Here is a 22,815-nt window from a genome sequence, read left to right on the forward strand (position 1 = left end):
GTTAAACAGAAATTAAAAGGTACAGTGATTAGAGTGAAATCCCTGCAAGTTGCATGGAAACTTTTCAAAGACACCATAATAGAGGCCCAACTTAAATGTATACCTCAAATTAAGAAACACAGTAAAAGAACTAAAAAAGAGTCACTGTGGCTTAACAACCATGTAAAAGAAGCAGTGGGAGATAAAAAGGCATCTTTTAAAAAGTGGAAGTCAAATCCTAGTGAGGTAAATAGAAAGGAACATGCCAAATTAAGTGTAAAAATGTAATAAGAAAAGCCAAAAAGGAGTTTGAAGAACAGCTAGCCAAAAACTCAAAAGGTAATGACAAAATGTTTTTTAAGTACATCAGAAGCAGGAAGTCTGCTAAACAACTGGTGGGGCCCCTAGACGATTGAGATACAAAAGGAGCACTTAAAGACGATAAAGTCATTGCGGAGAAACTAAATGAATTCTTTGCTTTAGTCTTCATGGCTGAGGATGTTAGGGAGATTCCCAAACCTGAGCCGGCTTTTGTAGGTGACAAATCTGAGGAATTGTCACAGATTGATGTGTCACTAGAGGAGGTTTTGGAATTAATTGATAAACTTAACACTAACAAGTCACGGGGACCAGCTGGCACTCACCCAAGAGTTCTGAAAGAACTCAAATGTGAAATTGCGGAACTACTAACTTTGGTTTGTAACCTGTCCTTTAAATCAGCTTCTGTACCCAGTGACTGGAAGATAGCTAATGTAATGCCAATATTTAAAAAGGGCTCTAGAGGTGATCCTGGCAATTACAGACCGGTAAGTCTGACGTCAATACCGGGCAAATTAGTTGAAACAATCGTAAAGAATAAAATTGTCAGACACATAGAAGAACATCAATTGTTGGGCAAAAGTCAACATGGTTTCTGTAAAGGGAAATCATGTCTTACTAATCTATTAGAGTTCTTTGAAAGGGTCAACAAACATGTGGACAAGGGGGATCCAGTGGACATAGGGTACTTACGTTTCCAGAAAGCCTTTGACAAGGTCCCTCACCAAAGGTTCTTATGTAAATTAAGTTGTCATGGGATAAGAGGGAAGATCCTTTCATGGATTGAGAACTGGTTAAAAGACAGGGAACAAAGGGTAGGAATAAATGGTAAATTCTCAGAATGAAGAGGGGTAACTAGTGGTGTTCCCCAAGGGTCAGTCCTAGGACCAATTCTATTCAACTTATTCAGAAATGATCTAGAGAAAGGGGTAAAAAGTGAGGTGGCAAAGTTTACAGATGATACTAAACTGCTCAAGATAGTTAAGACCAAAGCAGACTGTGAAGAACTTAAAAAAAATCTCACAAAACTAAGTGATTGTGCAACAAAATGGCAACTGAAATTTAATGTGGATAAATGTAAAGTAATGCACATTGGGAAATAACCCCAACTATACATACAATATGATGGGGTTAATTTAGCTACAACTAATCAGGAAAAAGATCTTGGAGTCATCGTGGATAGTTCTCTGAAGATGTCCATGCAGTGTGCAGCGGCAGTCAAAAAAGCAAACAGAATGTTAGGAATCATTAAAAAGGGGATAGAGAATAAGATGGAGAATATCTTATTGCCCTTATATAAATCCATGGTACGCCCACATCTTGAATACTGCGTACAGATGTGGTCTCCTCATCTCAAAAAAGATATACTGGCATTAGAAAAGGTTCAGAGAAGGGCAACTAAAATGATTAGGGGTTTGGAACGGGCCCCATATAAGGAGAGATTAAAGAGGCTAGGACTTTTCAGCTTGGAAAAGAGGAGACTAAGGGGGGATATGTTAGAGGTATATAAAATCATGAGTGATATGGAGAAAGTGAATAAGGAATAGTTATTTACTTGTTCCCATAATATAAGAACTAGGGGCCACCAAATGAAATTAATGGCAGCAGGTTTAAAACTAAATAAAAGGAAGTTCTACTTCACACAGTCAACTTGTGGAACTCCTTGCCTGAGGAGGTTGTGAAAGCTAGGACTATAACAGGGTTTAAAAGAGAAATAGATAAATTCATGGTGGTTAAGTCCATTAATGGCTATTAGCCAGGATGGGTAAGGAATGGTGTCCCTAGTCTCTGTTTGTCAGAGGGTGGAGATGGATGGCAGGAGAGAGATGACTTGATCATTACCCTGTTAGGTTCACTCCCTCTGGGGCATCTGGCTTTGGCCACTGTCGGTAGACAGGATACTGGGCTGGATGGACCTTTGGTCTGATCCAGTATGGCCATTCTTACGTTCTTAAGAGAAATAGCTTAAGCCATAATAAACAAAGTGTATAGATGTACTTTTTCAATGTAGCGGAAAAATATATTAAATAAATCCTGTGTAGACAAGTGCTAAGAAACAGTCAGAAGGAATGGTTGATGGAGGACAATAGAAATAGTAATAAGGATATGCAGTTACAGTTTTGATGGTTTAGAATTAGCTAGTTTTTTTTCTATGTAATTTGATTAATGGTCTATCTTTTTTTTCTATGTGATTTGTTTTCATGTCGTTTATAAATGTTTGCTTATATAGGAACATTCTGTGAAGAAAAAAAAGAAAAAAGATAAACACTCAAGAAAACTTAAGAAAGAAAAGAAGAAAAGTAAAAACCAAAAATTTGAAAAAAATGATGATTCAAGTGATAGCTCTTCAGTAAGTAATAAACTTAAAATATTATCTTGAAAGAATGTTTAAAAACAAACAAATCACTTTTAACCTGCCTTTTTGGAAAGAAGTTGCCACTAATATTGAGGCATATTTTCCTTTTCCTAAAGACAGTGCTACATGATATCTTGCTGGTATTTTATTAATTTTTTTTCAGTTTCTTTAATACTCCTGTAATGCTCTCTCTTCCAGTTAGAGGCCAGTGGGCTCCCATTTTATTTTTAGCAGTCACAGACTTGCTTGGAAATCATGGCACTGCTTCCTGGCCCTCTTGTTTTTCATTTTTTATCAAGTGGAGTAAACAGGCCAGCAGGAAATTCTGTTCTGATTGGTTTCAGAGTAGTAGCCGTGTTAGTCTGTATCCGCAAAAAGAACAGGAGTACTTGTGGCACCTTAGGGCACGTCTTTACTACCTGCCGGATCGGCGGGTAGCAATCGATCTATTGGGGATCGACTTATTGCGTCTAGTGAAGATGCGATAAAATTGATCCCTGATCGCTCTGTAGTCGACTCCGGAAATCCACCGCGGCAAGAGGCGGAAGCGGAATTGACGGCAGAGTGGCAGCGGTCGACTCGCCACCGTCCTCACAGCCAGGTAAGTCGACCTAAAATACGCAACTTCAGCTACGCTATTCACGTAGCTGAAGTTGCGTATCTTAGGTCGACCCCCACCCACCCCCGTAGTGTAGACCTAGCCTTAAAGACTAACAAATTTATTGTAGCATAAGCTTTAGCTGTAGCCCACGAAAGCTTATACTACAATAAATTTGTTAGTCTCTAAGGTGCCACAATTACTCCTGTTCTTTTTGTTCTGATTGGATTTTCTGAGTATTTGCTACGTGTTTTGAAGTCCCCAGTTTTAAATGTAGCATTTGTGTGCAAGCACAGTAGCTTTATTGTTGTCGTCTTGAAGATTACCCTTTCTTCCTGAGGCATAGGAAGGTTCAATAGGACAAGGTTTTTCTGCAGGAACATACAGCTAAGTGAACTGTGTTTTTGACTTGCTGACTTGTGGGAAATAACCAAAACCACAGATTGGTCCCATGTTTCCTGTGGGAAGCACCCAAAGCTGCAAATCACATCAGAGAGTCATCAAGATGCAGCACCCTTCTGACCCTGATACCTTTGATACAAAATCTTTTGTTCTCATGTCAGGTTCCTATAAATAACAGGGAATGTCTGATCAGCAGAGAGCGGTTTGTTACGAGTATAAAATTGTAGCACTCCAGAAAACTTCTCTTCCTCTTAGAGAGAGATGCATATGTATACATACATACATTGGATGGGGGGTTGGGTGGGAATGAGATACAATTAAAATGTGAAGAGATGATGTAAATTATTACATTTTTAATTTAAACGCGAATGTTGCACCAGTAAAGCTTAATAAAACATTTCTTATTTTATTTTGTCACTAATTTAGAAGTTTTACGTGTAAGTATTTTTTGTTTGTTTCAAAGTATCAGCAGGATAGTTTAAACTTTCTGGCAAATGGCCATTGTGTTTTCTTTTCATGACAATACAATATTAATAAACTGTTGATGTGGGATAGGGAGAGACTAACATGCTATTTTGATGAGATCACATCAAATGGCATTTTCTTTGTAAAATGTTCTTAGTAATAGTGTGTCCTCAGTTTATAACCGTGCTTAAGGTTTTGTCATTCTGTAAAATTCAGTGTTTTTGAATTTTTCTAAATTACTCAAACACTTATTCTTTAGGATTCTTCAGTTGAATGGGTTGAATCAACTATATCACAGTCAATTTGCACAGAAAAGGCTTGGAAAGTCAAGAAGGAGCAGTCGGATGCTACAGAAAATCCTGCAGTTCAGGTGAGTAGCCTGGTAATTATGGAAAGGTAAAATCATTTGTGCCTAGTGTAAAGTGTGGCTATATTTGCTCTATAGTTCATTGTAAATTCTTTGATCAATAGCTACTTAAAATGTAAATATTATATATATTTAGGTAGATGTTAGATTTTGTTAATTGGGCATTTTTTCCTGTTTTATCAAGCATCTAGCAAAGTATTACAATTATGTTGCCTAGCATCAGTTTTGTGCATCATATGCCCAAGCATGTAGTGATTTAGCCTGGTTTTCTTAATAAGGTCAGATTAAAATCTTGACTAACCTTGTTAATTTCTCTGCATAGATAAAGTCAATCTTCAATGACTTTTTGAGTACGTGGTGCTTGAAGAGGTATAGTGACTAAAGAAACAGCAGAGTGTTTGACCAGCAAGACTGGTTGCATCAGGGATCCTGCAACATTCTTAGCTATCCTCTACACCTCACAAATTATGTGTCATCTGGAGAATTGAACTGTCCTTAACTGAAGCAGTGTGATTGTACTGGTTTAAGCACATACTGTTAAGTGTGTCTTTTCTAGCTATGTTGATGTGTGTTTTAATCCTCTCAGTTCAGTTTTGGTTACCTATCCCATGATGCTAATGTAGATCCTAGATAGAGGAGATTCTGCGGGATTTTTGAAAGGCCACTGACGTACTGTAGGACAGTAAGAATAGGACTCTCTTAACTATGGTAGCTGAGACCATGATGACACTAAGCTAGTGCAGAGTGAAATGATTCAGGCTGAACTGTTGTTTAGCCCTATTGAAAGCAAGTCTAGTCCAATTATATTTGACACATATGTGAATTACTTCGTATGTGGCACATGAATTACTTGTGTGTGCTAGGCCCACATAATCTTAGGAGGGTACATTTTGGAACAGCCAAGGACCAGTAAGTCTGGTTTCCTTGCTTCCAGCACTTTCCCTACTCTAGTTTTCCCCTCTGTATAGTTAAGCCTTCTTTCAAGAGGTTTTTATTAGTAATACCATGATTGTAACACCAGCAGGGGGCTGGGTCCTTTAAGATAATCAAATTGAAGAATGCTGAGAGAAAACAAAGATGTGCTCCTCTTTTGGTGAGGGTGTGCAAACTAGGCTAGGTCTCTGTTTATCCTGTCAACCCATTGTACAGGGAAATTTTTGGGGTAGCATCCTCCATGTCCTTCATCTTTTTTTTTTTTTACACCTAAGTGCAGTTAGAAAGAGAGGTAGCTTCCCTTGTATATATGGTCTCATAAGTAAGCTTCTCTTAATCTCCCTCCAACGTATCTGGTGATCAAAGATGTAGAATTGAATGCTTTACTCCAAGTGCAGTCACCTTAGGGCCATACACCCCCTGCTTTGTGATGTGATGTCCCTGTGTCTGTTGTCCAAAATTACATTGATTTTTTTTCTGCCACATTGAATTGCAAACTCCTATATAATTACTGTTCATTGTTGCCCCCAAGTCTCTTTCAGCATTGCTGCTTTTCAGGTTTCTCCTTCTCTTTTCTGACAGGTCAGGCCTAAAGGCAATATAGGTAAACTTACAGGAACTTTCCTGAATAACACTACCTCTGGCTTTAAGGTGTAGATTGTTGAATGCAGTCTAAACTGAGGAGGCTGTAAAAAAAACTGTTTTTGGATTTCTACCAATAGCTTTTGCTTCAAGGTCATTTCTTTCTTATCCAAACACTACTTGGTCTGTGAATTGGTCAACTGGTACTTGGCTGTCCACAATTAGACTCTACACTTTATATGAGGAGTTAACATGTGATATTTGAGGATTTTTTTCTCCCCTTGGTGGACTCCTTCGGGATTGGCAAATGGACAGATACATATTTTTCCCCAGCACATTTTAATGACCTAAAAATGGTCAAAAGTTTCATGGCCTTTTCTACACTGTGAAGTTAATTCTGAATATGCTTCTGGCTTCCAGGGGACTGACTTTATGAAGTGCATCTGGTCAAGGGAAGCAAAAAGCCTCTCTGAATCAGAGAAATGCCCTTTACTGATTGCTGAAAATAGCAGGGTAAAAGTTCAGAAACAAACCCTTTGTAGCTCATGGGCATTTGTACTCCCTATGAGCATTGTGTTCTTCAAGCCTTTTCTTTTTTGGAGAGGATCACTTACACCATAAGAATGGCCTTAGTGGGTCAGACCAGACCATCTAACCCAGTATCCTGTCTTCCGACCATGGCCAGTACCAGATGCTTCGAAGAGAATGAACAGAACAGGGCAATTATCGAGTGACCTATCCCCTATCATCTAGTCCCAGCTTCCAGCCATCAGAGGTTTAAGGACAGCCGGAGTGCAGGGTTGCATTCTTGACCATCTTGACTAATAGCCATTGCTGGACCTATCCTCCATGAACTTGTCTAATTCTTTTTGAACCCAGTTATACTTATGGCCTTCGTAACATCCTCTGGCAATGAGATCCACAGGTCGACTGCGTTGTGTGAAGTAGTACTTCCTTATATTTACTGCTTATTAATTTCATTGGGTGATCTTTTAGTTCTTGTGTTATGAAAAGGGAAAATAATACTTCCTTATTCACTTTCTCCACAACATTTGTGATTGTATAGACATCTATCATTCATCCCCTCCCCAGTCATCCTTTCTTCTAAAATGAATAATCCCAATCTTTTTAATCTCTCCTCATATGGAAGCTGTTTCATAATCTTAATAATTTTTGTATTCCTTCTCTGCACCCTTTCCGATTCTAATATCTTTTATGATATGGGGTGACCAGAACTGCATTCAGTATTCAAGATGTGGGCATACCATGGATTTATATAGTGGCATTTTGATGTTTTCTGCCTTAGTATCTATCCCTTTCCTAATGGTTCCTAACATTACTAGATTTTTTGAGTGCTGCTGCACATTGAGTGGATGTTTTCAGGGAACTATCCACAGTGACTTCCAAGAGCTTTCTTGAATGATAAGAGCTCATTTAGATCCCATCATTTTATATTTATAGTTGGGATTATGTTTTCCAATGTGCATTACTTTGCATTTATCAACATTGAATTTCACCTGCCATTTTGTCACCCAGTCTTGTGAGATCCCTTTGTACTATTTGCAGTCAGCTTTGGATATAACTTTGTTGTCCAAACCAGTAATTGTGTATCATCTGCAAACTTTGCCATCTCACTGTTTACTCCTTTTTACAGAATATTTATGAATATGTTAGTGTTGGTGTCAAACCAACCTGATAGCTTTCTTTGACAGGGTAAACAAGCCTTGTGGATGGGGGGAAGTGGTAGATGTGGTATATCTTGACTTTAGTAAGGCTTTTGATACTGTCTCGCATGACCTTCTCATAAACAAACTAGGGAAATGCAACCTAGATGGAGCTACTATAAGGTAGGTGCATAACTGGTTGGAAAATTGTTCCCAGAGAGTAGTTATCAGTGGTTCACAGTCATGCTGGAAGGGCATAACGAGTGGGGTCCCACATTGATTCTGGGTCTGGTTCTGTTTAATATCTTCATCAGTGATTTAGATAATGTCATAGAGAGTACACTTATAAAGTTTGTGGATGGTACCACGCTGGGAGGGGTTGCAAGTGCTTTGTAGGATAGGATTAAAATTCAAAATGATCTGGGCAAACTGGAGAAATGGTTTGAAGTAAATAGGATGAAATTCAAAAGGACAAATGCAAAGTACTCCACTTAGGAAGGAACAATCAGTTGCACACACAGAAAATGGGAAATGACTGCCTAGGAAGGAGTACTGCAGAAAGGGATCTGGGGCTCAGAGTGGATCACAAGTTAAATATGAGTCAACAGTGTAACGCTGTTGCAAAAAAAGCAAACATCATTCTGGGATGTATTAGCAGGAGTATTGTAAGCAAGACACGAGAAGTAATTCTTCTGCTCTACTTGATTAGGCCTCAACTGGAATATTGTGTCCAGTTCTGGGGACCACATTTCAGGAACGATGTGGATAAATTGGAGAAAGTTCAAAGAAGAGCAACAAAAATGATTAAAGGTCTAGAAAACATGACCTATGAGGAAAGATTGAAAAAAATGGGTCTGTTTAGTCTGGAGAAGAGAAGACTGAGAGGGGACATAACAGTTTACAAGTACATAAAAGGTTGTAACAAGGAGGAGGGAGAAAAATTGTTCTTCTTAACCTCTGAGGATAGGACAAGAAGCAATGGGCTTAAATTGCAGCAAGGGAGATTTAGGTTGGACGTTAGGAAAAACTTCCTAACTGTCAGAGTGGTTAAACACTGGAATAAATTGCCTAGTGAGGTTGTGGAATCCATCATTGGGGATTTTTAAGAGCAGGTTAGATGATCACCTGTCAGGGATGGTCTAGATAATACTTAGTCCTCCCTTGAGTGCAGGGGACTGGACTAGATGACCTCTCGAGGTCCCTTCCAGTTCTGTGATTTTATAATTCTATGTTGAGGAGCACTGGTCCCACTACAGATCCTATGGTGACCCTGCTATTTACCTCTCTTTACTGTGAAAACGGACCATTTATTCCTACCCTTTATTTCCTATCTTTTAACCAGTTACTGATCCATGAGAAGACCTTCTCTCTTATCTTGTAACTGCTTAGTTTCCTTAAGCCTTTGGTGAGGGACCTTGTTAAAGGCTTTCTGAAAATCCATGTACACAGTATCAAGTGGATCACCATTAGCCACATGCTTGTTGATGCCCTCAAAGAATTCTAATAGATTGAGGCATAATTTCCATTTACAAAAGCCATGTTGATGCTTTGCCAAAAAATGGTGTTTGTATCTGATAATTTTGTTCTTTACTATAGTTTCTATCAATTTCCCTGGCACTGAAGTTAGGCTCGCTGACCTGTAATAGCCAGGATCATCTCTGAGGCCCTTTTTAAAAATAGGCATTATGTTAGCCACCTTCCAGTTATCTGGTATAGAGGCTTGTTTCAGCAATTGATTACATCCTACAGTTGATAGTTCTGTAGTTTATATTTGAGTTTTTTCAGAACTCTTGTGGAATACCATCTGGTTCTGGTCACTTCTTACTATTTAATTTATCAATTTGTTCCATAACCTCCTCTATGGACATATCAACCTGGGACAGGTCCTCAGATTTGTCACTTGAAAAGAATGGTTCTGATGTGGGAATGTGTCCAGGGCCAACCTTAGGCATACGCAGAATACGCAGCTGCGTAGGGCAGCACGTAATTTGGGGCACCAAGTTTCATGGTTCCCTAGGCAGCTGCATGCTGTGTATGCGGCGCTGGCTCCAGCGGCCAGCCCCATCCACAAGCCAACCCCCCATCTCCGCCCCCGCCCTGCCCCCATTCGACCCCTTTCCCCAAGCTCCTGTCCCTGCTCTGCCCCACCCCACCTCTTCCCGCCCCTGCTCTGCCCCCACCCTACCCCCATTCCACCCCTTCCCCGAAGCTCCCTCCCCTGAGTGATGCGGCCCGTGGGATTAGCAGGGGTACTGGAGCTGGCAGAAGGGGTTGCGCCCACCCCTGCACTCATCAGTGGTGGCGGCGGGAAGCAGAGCGACCAGGCCCTAGCCTGCTCCACCAGCTCCCAGCTGTGTTGCTCCGCTTCCTGCCGCTGGTGAGTGTGGGGGCAGGCCTGACCCTTTCCTCCAAGCCCCCTCCCCAAGCGACAGGGCTGGATGCTGGGGGAGTGGAATGGGCTGGGGCCTGGTCACTCAGTTTCCCGCTGCCACCGGTGAATGCGGGGCGGGCCCGACTCCTGCTGCCGGTGACAGGCCCCCTGCTAATCCCCACACTGCCCTGGGCCTCCCTGCCCTGCTGCTGCCACTCACAGCTCCTGCTCCCGCGGCCCTGCAGCCCTTAAGCGCAGACCCCCCCCCGCGGAGGGGCCGGGCCTGCCCCCCAGCGGAATGGCCGCTCCCCCCGTGGAGTGGTGCAGGTGCTTGGGCTGCGTAGGGCACCACCATAGGTAGGGACGGCCCTGCATGTGCCCCACATCCTCTGCCGTGAAGCCCGATGCAAAGAATTCATTTAGCTTCTCTGCAACATCCTTATCTTCCTTGAATACTCTTTTCGCTTCTCAATCATCCAGTGTGCAAGTGACTGCTTGGCAGTCTTCCTGCTTCTGATGTACTTAAAAAAAAATTGCTGTTAGTTTTTGTGTCTTTACTTAGTTGCTCTTCAGATTCTTTCTTGACCTGCCTTATTACTTTTGCACTATACTTGCCAGAGTTTTTTACGGTCCTCATCTTTTTCCTCACTAGGTTTTGACTTCCAATTTTTAAAGGATACCTTTTTACCTCTAACTGCCTCTTTTACTCTGCTGTTTAGCAGTGGTGGTATTTTTTGGTCCTCTTGCTGTTTTTTAATTTGGGACATAGGTTTAGCTTGAGCCTCTGTTGTGGTGTTTTTAAATAGTCTTCATGCAGTTTGCAGACATTTCACCCTTATGACTATTCCTTTTAATTTTCATTTAACTAGCTTCCTTGTTTGTGTGTAGTTCCCCTTTTAGAAGTTGCATGCAACTGTGATGGGTTTCTTTGACATTTCCCCCCTTATAAGGATGTGAAATTGAATTGAATTATGGTTTCTTTTACCGAGTGATTCAGCTATATTCACCTCTTGAACCAGAGGCTGTGCGCCACTTAGGACTAAATCAAGAATTGCTTCTCCCTTTGTGGGCCCCAGGACAAGCTGCTCCAAGAAGCAGTCATTAATGTGTCTAGAAATATTATCTCTGCATCCTATCCTGAGGTGAGATGTTAATGAGGGTAGTTAATGAGGATAGTTGAAATCCTTTGTAGTCTCTCCAGTCTCCCTGAGCATTTCACAGTCACTGTCATCATTATGGTCATGTGGTTGGTAGTGTAGTCCTATTGCTATACTCTTATTGTTAAAGCATGGAATTTCTAGCCATAGAGATTCTCTGGTACAGTTTGATTCATTGAAGCTTTTTACTTTAATTGATTCTATGCTTTCTTGCACATCCAGTCCAATCCCCCACCAGCACAACCTTCTCTGTCATTCCTATATATTTTGTACCTTAGTATTATCGTGTCCCCTTAATTATCCTCATACACTATGGTAAACTGATGAGGTTTTGTAGAACTTTTTTTTCCTCCTCCTTAGCCCAAATCTCCTTTAGGAAGTGGAGTATCTTCCATTTCGTATATGTGAAATTGTCTCAGATGCATCATCTAGCAGCATTGGTTGTAAATGAGATGCATGACATAACATAGTGGCAGCCATTCAGACTGGTGCTTCAAGACTTGAAGATTAAGGATCAGAATGAACACTATTTTTTCATTGTTCTAGAATGGCATCAGAATTCCATTCTTTTTGTTAGAATACACATGGATGTGTCTCACATTTTGATTTTGGTTAATTAGTCGTTTTCAATGTGTATTTTACTGCTTTCTTTTCATGCTTCACAAATATTGTAGTTGTTGTGTGAGCTGCGGGAAGGGAGGAAAATAGGCCTTTAGCTGTTTGAATGTGGTATATTGCCCTATATCATGGTTTATTTAATCTATTTTTTTTCTTGAGATAATAGCCCTTAGATTTAAAATGGCCTCAATCTGGCATTTGTGAATGTGGTTTTGTACCTGCATTTGTTGACACATTAATAGAAGTTAAGTGTTTAACTACCGGATTTACGGGCACATTTGGGTACCTAACTATCCGGGAGCTATCAACTGCACCCTATGATTAGTTACAGATTTTGTGCCTGCTAAATTAGGCCAAAGAGACCATGAAGCCAAATGCAGTAAGAATCATTAATTCTTCAATGGTTTTGGAGTAAGGTGGCAGGTAAAGTGATCTGGCAAAATGATGTCCAAACATACAATGTTCAGTGAAGAACGACATTCCTAATCTCATATTTACTCTAATGAATTTGTATGCACCCACATATTTACTAGTGTGCTTGCTCATAAATAAATCACATCTAGACTATACACCTGGAATTACAAAGAAAAGCTGTAAACGTCTGCATATGTAAGTGAATTTCATGATTGAAGTCTTTAGAATATTTGTTTTGCATGCAAAAATGTTTCGAAAGCTAGAAATTACTGTAAAATCTACACTATAGATTATAGATATCAGATGATACCAGTAATTTTGTGAGTTTGATTTATACCTGAGCTGTGTATTTTTGTTACAGAAAATGGGTGTTTACTGAGTGTGGGCATTATTTTGTTTTGGATGAAACTGTTTGTATTATTACAGAGGGATGAATGGATGACCTTAGATTTTATGTCTCTGAAAACCACATCTGCAGCATCACTCAAAGCTGAAAAAGAGACTGAAAAGTTATTGGAGCAACAGAAAGCCCAAGCAATTGAACAGGTAAAAGGAATTATTTATATATTGCACCAGTTTTCTCTGTATCTTCCTAAATGCAGTGTATAGTTTTGTCATACACTTCTGTTTTTATAAACTACATGTACTCTAAATTGCTTAAATGAATCCTCTTTTAGATTACAGTTTTATTTTTAAAATCTTCTTAAAACAGTATTTATTGGCCATATGGTGGTGGTGATTTTATACTGGTAGGTTACTTGTTTGGGATGAGGGAGAGAATTTACTTTAGGAAGCTTACCCTGTAATAGGAAACCCATAAAATTAAACGTCAGTTAAGAAGAAAGCCAATTCTAGTAAAAAAAATTATGATTAAACTAGAGTGAAAAGATTAAATAATAAAAGTTAATTGTATTTTTATGGCACCTATCTGCCATAATACTTGAATCACTTTACAGAATCTGTTGAATAGGTAGAAATTGGCAGACTAGGGGGGCTGACTTTCTGTTCAGTTCTGCAGGCAGATGGCAGACAAATATTACCTAGAATTTATATGCCCTTAGTCCTCCCTTTGACCACCCACTATTGTAGAGTTTTCCAGTTTGCTGTTATGCCTCTACGAAACATCAGTGTTGGCATGCAATTTCTATTTGGATTCAGTTTATAGCATCTTAGTTGTTGTCCTTACTAGCTTTTGAGAAGGCGTGAAGGGGGTGATGTTTTGTTGTTGCCTTTTCAGTTATTTTTTTTTAACTTTTCTATACTCCTAAAGGAGTCTTCAGTGTTCAGTCCAAAAATATATGATGAATTCTTAATTCTAAGGGATATTAGCATTAGAAATGTGGTATATGATTATTTACATGTAGTTTCTGATTCTCAGAAGGTATATTTGAACAGATCCTAGTTACCTACTTGTGACGGGTTCCCTGGGGTGCAACCTGGAACTGGGGTATTGCTAAGCCCTCTGTCTTACCAACCTCGGGTCCCTCTCACACTGTGATGCTGGGACAAGCTGCAAACCCCATCCAAATACAACACTTACACATACATCCACAGACCGGGACACACCCATCTGAGTTACATGAATGCTTTCACCAGCCAATTCATGAACCAACAATAGAGAGGCTGCAGATAATTCCCCCAGCTTCCCAGCCTAGGACCCCAGGGCTGTACCGTCCTGCCCTCGTCAGAAGCCTGCCCAGTGTAAGTTTATAACTGAGGTTACAATTTAGTCATGGGTATTTTTAGTAAAAGTCATGGACAGGTCATGGGCAATAAACAAAAATTCATGGCCTGTGACCTATCCATGACCTTTACTATAAATACCCCTATCTTAGCTGGGGCGGGGCCCTGGGGTGCCACTGCTTTGGGTGGGGTGCCCCGGGTGCCACTGCTCTGGGCGGGGGTTCCAGGGAGCCGCTGTTTTGGGGGTGGACCCTGAGGCCAGCCCCACTGGCCGCTGCTCGGGTGGTCCCAGGGGCCAGCAGCCGGGGGCTGCCGAGCAGAGGCTCGTGCGGCTGTCCCCGGAGCCGCTGCTCTGGCTGCCCATGGGACCACTGCTCAGGTGGGATTCTTTAGTGCTATGAAGTGATGTAGCGGAATGTTTAGTTTAGTTCTTGTTTAACAAACTGTAGTTTTGAAAGTACACTCATCTGAACTGCAAAAGGAAGTCTTACAGAGATTATTCTTTGGAAGAAAATATTGAAGAAAATGATGTCCAGTACTACTGTATATAGAAAAGACCCACATTTCCTCAAAACATTCATAAATATTTTCTACGTACAATTGTAGTTGCTTCTTCACCTGGCTATTTTTAATGAATTAGTATTTTTTTTAAAAAATTGAAAGTTACAGTGCCCTGTCAAACTTTTTGTTTTGAAGTTCCAGCACCAGGTTTGTTAATGAGATTGTCATTTGGGTACATTTAAACTGATTACATTTCTATATGGATCATACAAAATAATTAAAAAGTTGTAACAGCAGCTGTTAGACAAAGTGGATTTTTGTGCATCAGTTGAAAATTGTTTTCTGTAGTCTAGAATTTCTGAAAGAGAGCTGAACCCCTACTGGAAAGATGGTGGAACAGGTTTACCGCCAGAAGAGGGTGAAGCAACTTCAGTTAAAAAAGGTAAAAAAACAAGTTTTAGTAAGAAAAGCTATATGTATTCCCCTCAGAGACGTTTACGTTGTTGAATGGTCAGCATAGCAGGGCTCCCAGTTACATACAATGAAGACAAATGAAATAAAACTTGTTTCAGTAGCAAATATTGGGTTAAAATCATAATACATTGTTTTGCAGAATATTTCTTGACTGATTTATAATCTTGAGTGGTTTGACCTTCAGTTTCTACACAGATTTTCTCTCATTTGAACTAATTAAAGAAAAAAATGATTCCACCAGGACATGATATATTGTTGTCATCTCATTTGATTCCTTTCATTCCATTACACAAATTACAGTTTTAAAATATTCAACTACAGAAATCTGTGAGTCACATTTAAATGAAATACATTAAGAATGCAGTTTGTGAAAAACATTATTTCTGTAACCTTTTCACTTCAGTCCTTACCTTTGGCTTATCCTGTCTATTTCCAGCAAGTGCAGCTATGAAATATTTTTTCAGAATGTCACATAGCATTTATAAAACATTAAGAAGGACTCTTATATGTTGGGTTGTAGGGAGTAGTAAGGGGCCCATATTGGGAGTCCATACCCACTTATTCTGTGGGCAGTTTGTATGGGCTATGGGCTTCCAGGGGTCTCCCTCAGGCCAGCGATCACACGGACAGGAACACCCATGGCCTGGCTCTAAGAGCCATCTCTTCTCCCTAAGAGGCGAAGAGCAGCAGAGTCCTTCATGATCTTGGGAACCCTACTAAGATCCCCAGCAAAAGAATCTATTTACTAATTTAGTTTTGCAGGAAAGGGGTATTTGATTTGCATGTGAGAGAGGTGACAGAAAGTGGACTCAAGAAAGGGAATGTCCATGTGCTGCTCCTTCCTGCAAAACATCCATTATATGTTGAAATAATAAAATGGAGAAGATTACAGAAAATCAGTTGTACCATCAATATATGCACAATGTTAAACTAAATAACTATGGAAATCTTTTATTGTCTCTGTTTTCCTTTTTCTCCCACTACTGTATGTTGCTCTTGCTCATATCATATCATGTCTAAAATTAGATTGTAAGATCCCCAGAACAGGGACTGTGTATTTTATTTCCATGCCTTATCCCTTGTACGTGTTACGATGCTGTATAAATAATACATCTCTCTCCCAGGAACACCTGCTCCATGAGATGCACTCTCTGTTTGTCCCTCCCCCTCAAATGTGACACTTGCAGGCAATTCAGACTCATCACCTTTCCACACTCCATCAGTGAAACATCTTGCGAGTGGGGCCTGTGGCCATATGCACATTATGCATGGTGTGTACTATTGGCAATGGCTAGGAGCAGCGGTGTTGGATGCCGACTGCCCCCTCACATTTGGCTCCAGGCCTTCTATGTCAGGATGGGGGGCAGCAGGGCCACAATTGAGCGAGTGGCATTGCAACCTAGTGCACAGAGGTTGCAGTGCCACAGGTTCTTGCCTAAGTGGGCAGTGGGGTAGCCAGTGCTGCTGCTCCTTGCCATTGCTGTGGAGATGGCTGTTGCACCAGGGCTCTCCCCAAAAGAGCCTGCCTGGCCTTGACTTGCTTCCAGCAGCCTGTTTCCCCCCTCAGGGATGGGAAGTGATGCTGCACCTGGGTGAGCCAGGCTGGAAGGCAGCAGCTTAGTGTCACACAGACTTGGCAGGCGAGGCACAGGGGTCCGTGGATGCAGTGGGGATAGATCCACAGAGATTAATAGTGTGTACCAGGTCAAAAATTTCTGGGGGTGCCCCTGCACCTTGCCACCATGCACCCTCAATTACTACTTTTTGTAATGTCAACTCTGAGAGACTCATCTGGCTCAATGGGTATGTCTACATGGGGATAAAAAAACGCAGTTGGCCAAGTTAGCTGACCTGGACTCGCAGAGCTTGGGCTCTGCGGCTGAAAAATTGCTGTGTATGGGTTTGGGCTCAGGTTGGAGCACGAGTTCTGGGACCCTGCAAGAGTGGAGGGTCCCAGGGCTAGAGCTGGAGCCTGGGACCCTCTGAGGAATCCTATGTTTGGGCACCAGCCTGAGCCCAACATCTACACATCAATTCGTAGCCCTGCAGCCCAAGTCCCGTGAGTCCGAGTCAGCTGACCTGTGCCAGCTGCAGCCATGCCATACTCCCAGATACCCCTGTTTGGTTCTGCTTGTTCTAGTAGAGAAACCAACAAACTACAACTCTTCAAGAAACTGACCATCTTTGAATTCAACTAACGTAAATTTCTAAGAAGAAATATTTGGTGAGAAAGACTAGAAGATTTGCATCTGTTTTCAGTTTCATGTATTCAGGATAGGAAGAAAGACAATATTTTATTACAGTATTTTCAGTTGGGGCACGAACATGAAGGTAGAAAGCTAGATATACTCCATGTCAGCACACAAAATAGGTCAAACTGAGCTAATTTAAGTTTCTGTGCTGCATGTAGCATATACAATAAGTGTTAGGTAATAAAAGCTAACCCTGAAATAAAAAAATATCATATCTAATTCTTTTGTTCCTTTAGTTAAAATGGTGGAAGATGGTGGATTAAGTTGGTTAAAGAAATCCTATCAAAGGATGAAGGAGCAGGCTGAGAGAGAGAAACGAAATTTTGAGGAAATTGTAGCTGAAAGATATGGGGTAAGCATCTTAAGAGGAAAAGTATTCTCCTTGTTTACAGTTTTTAAGCTTTTGGAAAAGGTCAAATCCCTGTAAAGACAGAAGTATTTAATGTATAGCTTAAGACATGATCAAGCTCTGCTGAAAACAATCCATTCTTGAAACTTCCATCAGGTGATGAAGGCGTTAATGCTGTCAGACTTTGATTTGCATGATTTTGCATGCCACCTTTTTTCACTATGGGGTACTAAATTATTATAGTAGTAGTTAAAATATTTCTATCTTTCACTTCACCCAGGTTCGTATATGGTCCCCATTATCCTGGTATCTGAGCACCTTCCAAAATTATCTGTATTTGCAGAGATATTTCTTTCAGACCTGTGCCTAGGTGTGCACACAAGAAGTTTGGCTATGTCTGCGGTATGAGCAAGGGTTATGATTCCCAGTTTGAGGGGACACACTTGTGCTAGTGCTCATCGAGCTAGTGCACTAAAAAGCGTAGCATAGCTGGGGGAGGATGGGCAGCAGTGGGCAGCAGCACAGGGTAGCCATGCTGGGAGTGTACCCCATGCGGGTTTGAATGCCGGACGTCTAGCCCACGCAGCTGTTCACTGTTGTCCATGTTACCCTGGCTTTACTACTAATTTTAGGATGCTAGCTCCATGAGAGCTAGAGCAAGTGTGTCCACACGAGCAGAGAATCCCACCCTGATCTCCAAGTATAGACATACCCTTTGTGATGGTGTTATCCATGTAACAAGTTGGAGAGTTATATGATAAATTAATTTTATCATGCATCTGTTGGCCACTTTACCTGCAATCCATCTCTACCAAGAATGCTTCTCACTTGCTAAACCCTCTGAGTAGTTTTCAAAAGCTAACCTTTAAGAAAACAAACTACCACAAAAACATACCTCTCAACCCCACCCCGCAAAACATGGTATTGGCTTCAAAATTATTGGTGAAAGGTGCAGGATATATGGTATTCAATAGTATACCAAGAATAGGTTTAAGAATATTGTAAGGGGACAAATGCTGAGTTTTCTTCATTTGAGTTTGTTAGTGCTGCTCTCTGACATTCTGGAGATGCTGGGATGGCTTCTTACTACAACCAGAAAATTTGACTCCTGTCCTCCTTGGCTTGTGAATGCCAGAGAAAGTAGTACTGGGGGCAGCAAGTGGATGAAATTGTGTTTCCCTAAGTGAGGCAAGGTGCCAGTGATTCTTCAGGAAAGCTACCATGAGGTCCCTACTGAAAAAAGTTGATGCTGAATGTCATGCAGCCTGCCAACTGCTATACTGTTCTGTAATATCCTTTTTTAAAAAACCAAAAATAGGTAATTCAGAAGTTTGTGACAGGATAAGCATACAGTTTCTTAGATTTCCTTGACCCTGGTCAGTCAGACTTTAGGCCTAAATATTGGGTAGAAACTTCACTGGTTGTGTAAATCATTGATTTCTTTCCAGTCATGGTTAAAGGTTAAATATCCATGCTGATTAGTTTTAGAAATGTGCCCTGTGATATTATCACAGCTGCATGAGTTATGTGGCCATCGCAAATTTAGATCACTAAAACTGTTATACCATATAACACTATCATGTATTCTCTCTCTCATGCTTGTTATTAATATGGACATAATTTTAAAAATAATGCCATTATATTTTTCCTTCTGTTTTGTAGTCAGTGGAAATATTTCAGTCAAGATGGGAAGAAGCTGAAGAAGCTGCATCAAAACAGGAAAATGAATATAGAAAAAGAAGATGGAGGAAATTTAACTATTCAGAGAATGAGCAAAAAGAGAGAGAGCACCACATGGAAAAAGAAACACAAGCTGAAGGTGACAGAATCAAGGGTATGTGTAAAGGACATTCTAGAGATAGGCATAATAAGGTATATCCACTGGAAGAAAGAGATTATAGAAAAGACAGGCCAAGAGAAGAACGAGAATATAGACATCGTAGCACAGACTCTGAGTTCAGAGACAATTGTTCCAAAGCAGCAAAACATTCTGATGAAAAACGAAGTCAGGAGACAGTTTCCTCTCTAAGCAATTTGAAATATAAATTTTTGAAACCTTCTGAAGATGATTTGTCATCTGTTAGTAAAGACTGCAAGCTACAGCAATCCTCATTAAAACTACCATCTTGTAGCTTTTTGAGCAGCAATTTCCAAAAACCTGGTAAGGAAAGTGAAGAAAAAACACCGTGGAGCAGAACACATATAGAAGATGAAAATGAGAAACCAACATTAGATCAAAAGCCATTGAAAATGGAAAAAACTACTTATCATGAGGGAGCTCCAAAGACTGAAAGAGAGAAGACACAGGAAGAGAACTTTGGAAACACCCCCAAGCAGAAAGTGCTATTGCCAGACAGCAAAGCATCATATTCTGGGTATCTTATGATTTATTTTGCTAGATGTCATTTATATTTTCAGGGTAGTTTGTAGGAGGTATCTGTCTGCTGCCATATCTCACTGGGCTGTGATCTTATCAGATCTCCAAACATGTTTGAGCCTGATTAGTTCTTGGATGGAAAACTCAGATCTGTAGAAAATGATTTAGTAGATGTGACATTCTGAGTCCGTGATAAACTAATGCTCCAGCATGGTAGCAGGGGGCCCTGTAGGGCTCGGTGGTGTAGTCTTTTTGGAAAGACTTTAAGCATATCTTATCTCTGATAGTCATTAAAGACCAATTGCCCATGAGTAGGGGTGCAAGCATTAGTAACCTGGCAAAATTTACAATTCAGTAGCTTCATTCTGTCTACCTATATTTCCAGTGCGGTTTCCTTTGGATGCTGACAGTATACTACCCTGTGTGACCCCAACAATTGTATAGTATTGCTGTATACTGAACTACTTAAAGAACTACTTATTCAACCCTGGAGATGGCTGCACTTCAGTGTTGAGTGAAGTGAAATGTATATTTATGTAAATATGGTTTATTAAGTCTCTTTGGGATCTTTTGGGGTGAAAAGGCACCATGTAAATTTAAAGTTGGTGACATTACTGTTTTCCTTAGAATATGTTGGAGGGCTGAGAAAACTTATGCAGCTTTTAAAAATACATTTCACCATAGTGATGTAGCATTTTAGCTTTCAAGTGCGTTAAAGTGGCTCTTTTTCTGTAGAATATAGTGTTTTAATCTTGGAATTTAACTTCCTTCTTGACCCTTTGGTAGGGAGTCATCGCTTTCAAAGCTAAAGTAGATAATGTAGGAAATATCTATTTTGATTTGACATGTACTGTATTTTCAGTCATATTGCCCATGACCGTGGATTACTTTACCCTTCCTTTGAACATTGGTGTATAGTAAAGTCTGCTTCTTACTATTGAGATAGGCTGTGGAATAATATTTCATCTACAACTTAAAACAAGTAAGTAAGTGACCGGGCATGCTGAATGGCAAAATAACTGGGGAAAACTAAGGTAACAATATAGCATGGCTAGATTTGGTAGATTAAAGAGATGAGGTCATATGTTAAAGTTCTAGGTTTTATTCAGATATAAATGACAGAGAAAGCATCAGTCTGAATGTATATTTTCTGGGGAGTTAAAAAGCGACTACAAAGCAATATGTAGTAAGAATTACTGTTCTTCTGTTTGTGTTGGTATAATGAAGGAAAATAGAGACTAATCATGGAAAGAAGTTAGAAAATCACTGGACTTTTATGCAGGTCCTGGCCACCCATCCTTTATATTATCACCAAGACCCCAATCCTGCGAACACTTGTGCACGTGTTTAAGTTTACTACTGTGAGTAGTAAGTCCTATTCAAATACTGGGACTATTCTCAGTAGTAAAGTTGAGCATGTGCGTAAGTGTTTGTAGGATTAAGGCCCAAATGAAATCTAAGTTTGAAGAATGTAATAAATGTAGGAAAAGTGGGCAAGCAATGAAGTGCTCAGCAACAAGAACATGTGAGGAGGCTGATAAGAAGAGTCCAGATAGAAAGAGGAATTGATGAAAATAGTGATTTCTTCAGGAATGTCTACAGTTATGACAGTGTGTAGAGTACAGGCACTGCCTGCCCAGGTAGCACAGGTATAAATAGCGGTGTAGATGGTTAGGCACTGCTTAGGCAATTAGAGTGCTCTACACTCCTGAACTCCTTGGGTATATACCCTACATGATCCCACACGCCCAAGCAGTGCCTCCCATATTTACACTGCAATTTTTAGCAGTGTAGTGTCCCATTATCTCCCCTTTGCCAGAGCTTTCCCCCCATCACCCCACTGCTGGAGCCTTTCAGTGCAGTGTGTAGTTACGTGCCACAGTGACAAGCGTGGACACAATCTGTCTTTCACTGTGGCGTATAGCTATGTCTGTACTGCCTGCACTCTGCACACCACTGTAAGTGAAGACATAGCCTTTGTTTCCGCCATATTACGTTATTTAAGTTACTGATGAACAGGTCTTATGGGCAGATTATAAGTTAGTTTTTGGTGATGAACAGTTGGTTTCTAACATCAGGGAGGAGTTTCTTATAGCAGTATTCAGTCTTTTCAGTTATAAAAGCAGACAAGCAGAGTTCGACAGTTACCTGGCACTTTGCAGGTAGGTGGATGTCTCCCAAACAACAGAGGCACCGAGAGTGTCTGTTTCTAACTGGGATGGATGGAGGAAAGCAGTAGATGTGATATATCTTGATTTTATTAAGGATTTTAACACAGTCCCACAGGGCATTCTCATAAGTGTCCTAGAGAAATGTGGACAAGATGAAATTTGTATAAGGTGGGTGTACAATTGATTGACAGACTATACCCAAAGAGTAGTTATCAATGATTTGCTGTCAGACTGGATCCCTCCATATAGTGGGTCTCACACTATAAAATGGGGAATAACTGGCTAGTCACCAGTACTGCTGAAAAGGATTTGGGGGTTATAGTGGATCACATTGAATATGAGTCACAATGTAACGCAGTTGCAAAAAAGGGTAATATCACCCTTGGGTGTATTAACCGGAGTGTCATATGTAAGACACAGCAGGTAATTGTTCCATCTTCTTGGCACTGGTGAGGGCTCAGCTGGAGTACTGTGACCAATTTGAGAGCCATGCTTCAGGAAAGATATAGATGAATTGGAGAGAGTCCAGAGGAGTGGAACAAAAATGATAAAAGATTTAGAAAACCTGACCTCTGAGGAAAGGTTAAAAAAAACTATGTATAGTCTGAGACTGAGACTGAGAGAGGGGCCTGATACGTTTTCACATATATTAATGGCTGTTAGAGAATGGCGATCACTTGTTTTCCGTGTCCACTGAAGGTAGGACAAGAGGTAATGGGCTTAATCACAAGAGATTTAGGTTAGATATTAGGAATAACTTTATAAGGATTAATAGGATTTCAAA

General features: G+C 40.5%; 1 protein-coding gene across 1 annotated transcript in view; it reads left to right on the forward strand.

The window, feature by feature from the left end:
* The window catches only part of CWF19L2 (CWF19 like cell cycle control factor 2), a 165,872-nt gene that overhangs the window by 28,614 nt on the left and 114,443 nt on the right, over positions 1–22,815 (forward strand). The window contains exons 3-8 of the mRNA XM_034758854.1: positions 2,528–2,647; positions 4,378–4,488; positions 12,651–12,770; positions 14,757–14,850; positions 17,371–17,486; positions 19,146–19,858. Coding sequence (XP_034614745.1) covers positions 2,528–2,647; positions 4,378–4,488; positions 12,651–12,770; positions 14,757–14,850; positions 17,371–17,486; positions 19,146–19,858 — 1,274 coding nt within the window. The remainder of the gene's footprint in view (positions 1–2,527; positions 2,648–4,377; positions 4,489–12,650; positions 12,771–14,756; positions 14,851–17,370; positions 17,487–19,145; positions 19,859–22,815) is intronic.

This window comes from Trachemys scripta, chromosome 1, assembly GCF_013100865.1.
Source record: "Trachemys scripta elegans isolate TJP31775 chromosome 1, CAS_Tse_1.0, whole genome shotgun sequence".
Lineage (NCBI taxonomy): Eukaryota > Metazoa > Chordata > Testudines > Emydidae > Trachemys > Trachemys scripta.